This window comes from Chrysemys picta, chromosome 14 (genome assembly GCF_011386835.1).
Source record: "Chrysemys picta bellii isolate R12L10 chromosome 14, ASM1138683v2, whole genome shotgun sequence".
NCBI classification, from domain to species: domain Eukaryota; kingdom Metazoa; phylum Chordata; order Testudines; family Emydidae; genus Chrysemys; species Chrysemys picta.
Genome location: NC_088804.1, coordinates 42612768 through 42622293, shown reverse-complemented (window position 1 = coordinate 42622293; position 9526 = coordinate 42612768). Strand labels below are relative to the sequence as shown.

Sequence of the window (9526 nt, the reverse complement as noted above, 5' to 3'; positions counted from 1 at the left end):
CTCCAGCGTGGTACGGAGGGCCAGCTTCCCCACGCCAACTTAGCGTCTTTATCCAGGGAGAGCAAGAGCATGCTCTGCCGTGCCCCTCCCTCTGCCCACGCAGGTTGACTTTACACGGAGTGACATTAACAGAGGTCCTTTATAGCCAGCTCAGAGGGGCCCTGGCATGACAAGGTTGCTCACAGTTTAGCTATCGTTAAAAACAATGTCAAACACACCCCACGCCCGCCAGGCACCCCAGTGGACGGCTCCTGGGGGCTGTTTGGGGATTTTTAAACCCAGCCCTGCAGCACAGTGGTAATGCCTGCGAGCCCCCAGTGAAGGTCAAATGCAGGGAGTGGATGAGAGCGGATTTCCAGTCCCTGCGTTTCACCACTCGCCGAGGAGCCAGTCCCACGGGCCTGGAGAGGGGCTGTCGTTTTAATAAGGTCTCTGCATTTTGAGCAGCGAGTCCCCTCAGTCTGAGTACATGGTGTGTGTGGTGCGGGGGGGTGGGGGAGACTCTGCACTTGGCAGGCCGGTCGAACCCTCTAGGAGGTACCTGTACCAGAGCCACCCCGATGCCACTGCCTCCTCGCTGTGACGGGCCGGTGGTTTCATTGGCAGCTGTCCCGGTAAACATGAACGGAGGGCAGAGCAAATGGTGGGGTTTTTCCTGCCCGGCGTTTGGGTTCAGTACAAGTTTGGTTTTGGTGTTGAAAGCGACTCCCTGCACGAGTTCCTGGTATGCTCGGCCCTGTGAGCTGTGCTGGCCCCAAGCAATGCTGCAGTCTGAACGGGCAAGGAGCCCTCACTGTGACTTTCTGAGGTCTTGCAGATTCCACGTACCCTCATTTCTAGCCGAGGCAGACAGGCCAGAACACACGCTGGCAGGCCCCAAGTCACAGCCTGGGGCAGGAGCCGAATTCTAAGCACATCCTTCAGTGTGTTAACTGCTCTCAGCAAACCGGGAGGCAGAAGGGGACGAGAGACGAGGCCGTGGGACCCAGGAATCCTGGTCTCTCCTGGCTACGGCGCGCTGGCACAGACAAGCAGGTGCGACTGGGCTGTGGAAGTTGTGCTGGGGGCACTCGACCCTGCTGGCCTCTCTGTCTTGCTACGGCAGGACCACAAGCTTCTTCTCTAGGGTCTGGGGGGGGAACAAGAACCTCCTCATGATGTCATCGAGTTCCTCCAAGGCCAGCTGGGCATGAAGCACTGTGACCTCATCACGGTCAGAAACCACCACTGACTTCAGCAGGCGGTAGAGATCCCGCAGCACGTCCCTGAGAACCTGGGGAGAGACGGACACTCAGCACCTCCACATTCAGAACAGCCATAAGCCAGTGTCCCCCACTGGGCACAGACCTGTCGCCTTCCGTCCAGCACCCCGGGCTCAGCCCAGTCCCAGCAAATCACAGCAGTAGGATCACTTGGGCAAATCCCTGCCCCTCCGTGCCTCGGTTTCCCTATCTGCCAGAGAGAGACCATGATACAGCCCCTCCTCCGTAAACCCAGAGCTAAACTGAACTGTGCTCACTCCCCACAGCAGATGCTGAGCCGCTGGAGTTCCCCTAAAACAGGCAGGTGGGGGCTTTTCTCCCCTGGGGCAGTTCCTAGCACCTCGGCTCAGGGACAGACGCACGTATAGATTAGCCAAGTTGTCTGGCTGGGTGCGTCCATCCCTTACTAACCCACTTGCCATGTGATGCGCTGCTCCGTGGGAGTGGCGGCTGCAGCAGGCAGCCAGGCTGCCCCCCCGGGTCAGAGAGCTGCATGAACATCCAGCCGGGCTGAGGGGGGGACGGGGCCCAGAGAAGGGTGTGAGCACGTTCATGGGGAAGGGATGCACAGAACCAGGCTTTCCCAGCTTTGGAGCAAGAGATTCTAGAGCTCTGGGATTTGGGCAAAGGCCTTTCTGGACGCGCATATGGGTCAGAAAATCCCAGCTCGCAGTGGCAGGGGTAGATGAAAGTCCAGAGATGCCTGAAAACTCAAAGTCCTTCCCTGCCTTGGTAGTGAGCCTGCTAACGCCTTGGTGACCATGCTTGTCATGGAAAGGGGCTGCCCCCCGGGGTGGGCTGACAGCAGCAGTGGGCTTGGCTCACACCCAGGGACACCTTCCTACAGTGCTGTGTGATGCGCAGCACCACATCTACAGTGGCACCAGGCCGCAGGGAGCAGCGCAGGCTCTGGCCTGACACACCAAGGTGTAGCTCCAAGGCCGACCGAACTGGTGCCTGCATTTCCCAGGCTGCATCACTGCTTTGTCCAGACCAGCTGGATCCGAATCCCCTGCAGCTGGACAGCCAGATCACAAGGCTCTGGGGTGGGGCCAGAGATGAGGGGTTTGGGGGGGCTCAGGGCTGGGGGAGGGGAGGGGGTCAGGGCTCTGGGCTGGGGATTACGGGCTTGGGGGGGCTCAGGGCTGGGGCAGGAGATTGGGGTATGGGAGGGGGTGAGGGGTTTGGGGGGGTTCAGGGCTGGGGGAGGGAAGGGGGTCAGGGCTCTGGGCTGGGGATTAGCAGTTTGGGGGGCTCAGGGCTGGGGCAGGAGATTAGGGTACAGGAGGGGGTGAGGGGTTTGGGGGGCTCAGGGCTGGGGTACAGGAGGGGGTCAGGGCTCTGGGCTAAGGATGAGGGGTTTGGGATGCAGGAAGGGGCTTCAAGTTTGGAAGGGGCTCGCCTGCAGGCACCCCTCCCCCAGCTCCTATTGGCCGGGAACCAGCCAATGGGAGCGCAGAGCTGGTGCTCAAGGCAGGGGCAGTGCGCGAAGACCCATGGCACCCCTGCCTAAGAGCCGGATCTGCTGCTGGCCGCTCCCAGGGTGCAGCGCGATGTTTGAACAGGCAGGGACCAGCCTGCCTTAGCCGGGAAGCACCACTGACGGGACTTTTAACAGCCCGGTCGGTGGTGCTGACCAGAGCCGCTGCGACCCAGTGCCTGACATTCCACGACCCAGAAAACTCCTGCCCTAAATGATCCCCTTCCCCTCCTTGGCTTTTGCACCCTTTGCTTACCTAAAGGCTTTATCCCCTGCGCCCCCTTGTCTTCACTGGGTTACCCGATGGCACAGCAAGGGGTGGGAGAGAACTTGCCAATGGCATCGCTTCTAGCAGGGCCCAAGCAAGGGCAATGTGCAACGCAATCCCAGCCCGGCTCTGGGAATTCCCAAGAGCAAGAGAACCATTTCCTTTAACACAGGAAAGGCGCCCAAACAAATTCTGCTGCTGGGAACACCAGATAACTGGCAAGGAGAGCGGGGAAGTCCTTGCCCCTGAATAAAAAGGCCATTCCTCAGTCCCTGCATTTACATGAATGCCCCCATGGCAATGCCCACGGCTTTCCGAGACGTAGCCCTGACATGTTTTATCCATGACATAGGCAGCTGTCCACCGGGATCCTGGGCCAAGTTTCCCTTTCCTCAGTCTAACTTCCGAGCAGGGGAATTCCACCCCCCTGGCAGGGGAATCCAGCAATCAGCAGGAGAGGCCAAGGAGAGAGAGACAAGGTTGGATGCCTTCCTTGGAGTGAGAGGCTCCATGACCACCTGCAACTTATCAAAACCTCTCCCTCTAGGTGTATCCCTGTAGGTCACCTGCAACTGACACTGCACCGCCCAGCCTGGGTCCCTGGCCACATGGGGCCAGGCCATGAGGGGGGCAGACTTTCTGCACTATTTGTGGGGAGCCAGCCAGCTGAGAATGTGCTACCGGAAGGGTTCGTTTTACACACAGCCCAGGGCACTGCCGTCTCCAACACAAATGACATGGACCTTCCACCAGCGCCATCTCCCCTTGCTGTGGAGAGGGATGGGCAGGAAGGCCTGACACGGAGGCAGAGTCCCTCATGTTCACAAGATAAGGGAAGAAGGTGTCCTGTGGGGAAGGGAAGAAACAGGCAAGTCCCTGGGTTCTCACCGGAGCCATAGTTATTCATCAAGAGGCTTGAAAGAACCAGACACTTTGAATGGCCCGGCCCAGCCCGGCCCTCCCTTCCCCAGTGCCTGGTGTTTCAGCTGTTGGCTCTGAAGATGAGAGGGAGGGTGTGCCTCTGCCATGCACAGCGAAACAGGTGCCAACAAAATGTACCGAAAGGGGAGACTCCAGGTACCTGCGGCTGCTGTAGGCCCTGCCCAGCAGAGGTGCTGCGAAGGAAGTGAGGGGCAGCTGGAAAGGACATACACAGCCAGAGGGTGGGTTTGGAAAGGGGATTTTACCAGTCAGGCTCACTGGTGTACAAGCCCCTGGGCTTTCCCCACTTCGCTCTGCATCCAAGCCTTGAATTTGGTGTTTCTGTGGGACCACACGGCTGCTGGTCTTCCCAGCGCAACATGGGGAACCCTGGAGAATGAAGCCCAAGCGGCTGCTGTTATCGCCAGTCCTGAGCAGCAGAGCTCTGAGCCACTCTCATTTCTCCCCAGGAATGCAGCTGCCCACGCACAAGCGTCCAGGAGCACAGCTTTGCAGGACCCGGGACCCCTCTCCCCCAGCTACGAAGCTCCAGCGCAGTGTGAATGGAACGCTGGCACAGTTTCCAACAGGTGAGCCCAGCCCAGGGGTCTCTAGGTGCCCTGCAGCTGAAGGGGGAGGAAGCTGTTGTGTAGACCTGGATTCTCCGGGATGCGATACGTTAGAATTCCCAGTACTCCATTCAGTTCATGTCTTATCAAACTGACTCACACATGTGACAGGGCACCTAATCGTCATCCTGAAGACCTGTCCGGGTCCCCCACCACACGCCTGGCTGTGCATGGGGCGGGCACTAATCCCAAGGGCAGCTGGCATCACAAGCCTGTATGAGCGCCACCTACTGCTTTTTGGGGGGAATTTCACCTACTGCACTTTTCATGCCAGACTCGCTCCACCCCCCTTTGCAGCAATAATCCTGCCTCATGCACCTGCTGAGCGCAGGATTTCGGGGTGGCTTTCTAAATGTTTGTATTTTGGAGGGAGGTGGGAAGGGTGAGGCCCTTATGGAAATTTGCTTACGTTGGAATTCTTGGAACCCTCCATTTCACAAATGGGGAAACAGACAGAGACCCCATAGCAAGTCAGGGACAGAAGGGGGATTAGAACTCAGGAGTTCCTGACTCCCGATCCTGTGCTCAGTCCACTAGGCCACATGCCTCCCTAAATTCAGCAGGCTACCTCAGTAATTTGTACCCCAGCCACCAACTGACGTTACAGTCATTCAACAGGCATTGCGCTGCACTGGGATGGTAACCAGCAGCTTGTTCAGGTACAGCAACTTCACTGGAATCCTCCTGGTAAATTGCCATATAATAAATTTTATATAGCATGTTGTTCACCCAGGAATAAAACCTCACAAGCAGCCAAACATCAGGGAAGAAATGAAGGGACAACACTCCCCCCCAGAGAAACTGACATCTGGCTACACTGGGACAGATAACCAGGACTGGACACATCAACTTACCCATGACAAGTGGGAAGCATTCACTGGAATGTGACTGGGCACAGGTAGGGGTGTGTGTGTGTGTAAATCTTCAATTTCTTTAGAAAGTAATATTCCCTTGCAAAAGTTGCTAACTCTAATCCTTGGCTGAGGGAGAGGGAAAAGCCTTGGAAATATGAACTGAATGTAAAGCAATGCAGTGTCAACTTCCTGAGAATGCAGACAGCTCCAGTGCCTCTGCTGCAGCTCACAGCTATCCTATACTGTAGCAGAAGAGATTAACTCCACGCTGGTCAGTTTCACTGCTGCTATCCAGAATTCTGTAGCCAGCAGTGCAAATAAGAATGTCAGTTTCACTCTGCTGCAGGAGAAAACTACATATGGGCAACAGTAGAAGCAGACGCTGGTACTATTCACTCTCACTGAGAGAGAACCAAAAATGGAGGCTCAGGGAGGGGGAAAGCTATAGAAATCTGTCCCCACTCGCAGATGCTCTTGTGGGGGTGGAGGGACAAAGAGCAGCTCCTTTTCCCTGTAAGCAGCTAGCAAGAGGAGAAATTATCAGACACCTACTAGGCAGAGGTGGATACAGACAAACCTGCAGTAGGAATGCAAGTAAGCATCCCAGTCAGCCCCAGCTCTCTACCTTCCAGGTTCCAGAGAGAAGCATATTAACCACCCACAGAGCAGATGAATACACAGCCAAAACACACTGGGAAACTGCCTGAGTGACAGGTAGCGGTAAAGCAAATGTAGCTGCTGTAATACAGTTGAGATTGTGATGCTCTCAATCTCTGGTCAATGGTATCAGCCACTGCAAACCTGCCCTAGCTGCTGAGAGCCCCAGGGGAGGTGGTGGTCCATTCCCAGCAAGAACTGCGACAATACTCAATGCTCTGAGAGCCTGCAGCAGTGAGTGCCAGTCCCCGTAGGGCAGCCTGCTGCTGCCACACGCTGTCTTGTGGAGGTGGGGGAAGCAGAAAGGTTAGAGCAGACGGTTAGTGGGGAGGAGCAGAAGTAGGCAGTGCCCAGGGCAGGGGGGCTGTGTCCATTTGTTTTCTGCCTATCAAGGACCTTGATGACGGTCTTTGAACGTTTCCAGAGGAATAAAATTAACCTGGATGTGAGTCATCCTCATATAAATGTTCTTTTCATTTGTGCACTACAGTGAACCTCTGTCTATATGTGGAGCACTTACTGGGGGAATAGCTCTGCGAAGGAAACAGGCTGGATCAGCCGATAGCCCGTTCTGCAGCCTGTGTCAACACCCGCTCAAAACGGTGTTCAAACAACTTTGGGGGTGGGGGGAGTCATAAGACAACAAAAGGCAGGAAGGTGCTGGGCAGCTCAGGCTGCACAGGGAGGTGAATCTAGGACAGTAGCACAGTCTTCACTCAGACAGCCGGAGTAATTCTTCTAGCCTAGGCAGCGAGTGCAGCACGTGCGGGGTGTGAGGAACGGGGGCTGCACATGGCTTGGATTGCTTTCCCCCTTCTCTGGGTGTGAGCTACAGGGACCTGCAGGGAGACACCCGCTTAGGAAGCTGCTGCTTGCAAAGGCAGAGCCCCTCCCATCCCCAGCAGCAGCAGCCAAGGAGCAGACTCTGGAGCCAGGCCTCAGATCTGGTCCCGTTGCCCAAGTGCTCTCTGCAGCCAGGAGCCGTCGTGGTTTAGACCCGCTGCTGGGCTGGACCGGACCGTGACGGAAGAGCTGCTGCCACCAGTGCACGTTGTCCAATGTGCTGGTGTAAGAGCAGCAGACAACATGCAGCTTCCCAGATGGGATCTGCTCTTTGCCACCAAAACATTAATGACGTGGGATTTCTAGTGAACCCAGAGAGACACGGCCCAGATTTGACATATTACCGCATCAGCCTTTACAGTGCTGCGCTGTGTGATACCCCCCCCCGACAGCGCACTGGTCTGGGGTGCTCTGACTGCCCCACAAAGGGCTGCACTGACAACCTGCCTGGGGTACCAGCACTGCACCGGATCCACATGCCATTGGCGTGGGATCTGCTGTCACTCTCTTAAATACAGAAGTGCAGGTGGTGGAAAGTACAGAAGCTGGGACTGGACAACGGGGATGGATCACTCAACACTGCCGTGTTCTGTAGATTCCCTCTGAAGCATCAGGCACTAGTCACTGTCAGACAGGATAACGGGCTAGATGGACCATTGGTCTGCCCCAGTATGGCCGACCTTATGTTCTTAATTCTCTGTTTTTCCTTGTGGCGGCCAGAAGAGCCAGCTCTCAGCGTGACAAGGGAGCTGCACTGTAAACTCAGCACGATAAGGGGACTGTACACTGGCCACGCCTCACCTCTGCCCAGGCCAGTTCTGTTGTGTAACACGCCTACTGCCACTCCTACAGGGCTGGCTCACTCAGCAGGACCGAGCCATTTCTGGGGGCACGACTCCCAGTACTCGCTGTATCGCACGTCGTTAGCAGGTCCTTCTCACACTGATCCCGTGAGCCCTCCCCACAGGGTCCCACATGCAGGAGGCGGTACAGAGCAGCTTGGCACTACCCAGCAGGATTTTATGGCTACAAACCCACTGCGAGAGAAGAATCCAAGGGGCCATGGCAGACAGCAAGGAAGGGCAGCATGGCTCTCTGCTGCACACTGAAGTGCCCAAGAGGGTCGTGTGTATGTTATTACAGGGATGGAGCTTGGCTCAGACAGCTCCTGACTTCACAGAAGCACAGTTCAAAGGGGATAAACTAGCTGAAAGTTCAGCATCACCAGAGGAGAGGAAAGTGATCAGGAACAGTCAGCATGGATTCACCAAGGGGAAGTCGTGCCTGACTAACCTAATTGCCTTCTATGATGAGATAACTGGCTCTGTGGATGAGGGGAAAGCAGTGGATGTGTTATTCCTTGACTTTAGCAAAGCTTTTGATACGGTCTCCCACAGTATTCTTGCCGCCAAGTTAAAGAAGTATGGGCTGGATGAATGGACTATAAGGTGGATAGAAAGTTGGCTAGATCGTCGGGCTCAACGGGTAGTGATCAATGGCTCCATGTCTAGTTGGCAGCCGGTTTCAAGCGAAGTGCCCCAAGGGTCGGTCCTGGGGCCGGTTTTGTTTAATATCTTTATTAATGATCTGGAGGATGGTGTGGACTGCACTCTCAGCAAGTTTGCAGATGACACTAAACTAGGAGGCGTGGTAGATACACTAGAGGGTAGGGATCGGATACAGAGGGACCTAGACAAATTAGAGGATTGGGCCGAAAAAAACCTGATGAGGTTCAACAAGGACAAGTGCAGAGTCCTGCACTTAGGGCGGAAGAATCCCATGCACTGCTACAGACTAGGGACCGAATGGCTAGGTAGCAGTTCTGCAGAAAAGGACCTAGGGGTCACAGTAGACGAGAAGCTGGATATGAGTCAGTGTGCTCTTGTTGCCAAGAAGGCTAACGGCATTTTGGGCTGTATAAGTAGGGGCACTGCCAGCAGATCGAGGAACGTGATCGTTCCCCTTTATTCGACATTGGTGAGGCCTCATCTGGAATACTGTGTCCAGTTTTGGGCCCCACACTACAAGAAGGATGTGGAAAAATTGGAAAGAGTCCAGCAGAGGGCAACAAAAATGATTAGGGGTCTGGAGCACATGACTTATGAGGAGAGGCTGAGGGAACTGGGATTGTTTAGTCTCCAGAAGAGAAGAATGAGGGGGGATTTGATAGCAGCCTTCAACTACCTGAAGGGGGGTTCCAAAGAGGATGGAGCTCGGCTGTTCTCAGTGGTGGTAGATGACAGAACAAGAAGCAATGGTCTCAAGTTGCAGTGGGGGAGGTCCAGGTTGGATATCAGGAAAAACTATTTCACTAGGAGGATGGTGAAACACTGGAATGCGTTACCTAGGGAAGTGGTGGAGTCTCCTTCCTTGGAGGTTTTTAAGGCCCGGCTTGACAAAGCCCTGGCTGGGATGATTTAGCTGGGAATTGGTCCTGCTTTGAGCAGGGGGTTGGACTAGATGACCTCTTGAGGTCCCTTCCAACTCTGATATTCTATGATTCAGTGAAGAACCAACCCTGCTCTGACATCTTTGGCGGAGTGGCTGGGTCATTCCACACACAGGCTTTTCTAGCGTGTGATAAAGAGCTGGGCTTTCATCCAGGGAGAGGC

The 9526-nt window shown here is 55.4% G+C and overlaps 1 protein-coding gene across 16 annotated transcripts in view; it reads right to left on the bottom strand.

Annotated features, from left to right (window-relative positions):
• Window positions 1-120: 120 nt before the first annotated feature.
• The window catches only part of TANGO6 (transport and golgi organization 6 homolog), a 94827-nt gene continuing 85421 nt past the window's right edge, over window positions 121-9526 (bottom strand). For all 16 annotated transcript variants that reach the window (XR_010592634.1, XM_065567397.1, XM_065567394.1 and 13 more), the window contains one exon: window positions 121-1273. Coding sequence is in view for 15 of the 16 variants with exons in the window: in XM_065567397.1 (XP_065423469.1) it covers window positions 1097-1273 (177 nt within the window). In the remaining variant the exon portion in view is untranslated. The remainder of the gene's footprint in view (window positions 1274-9526) is intronic.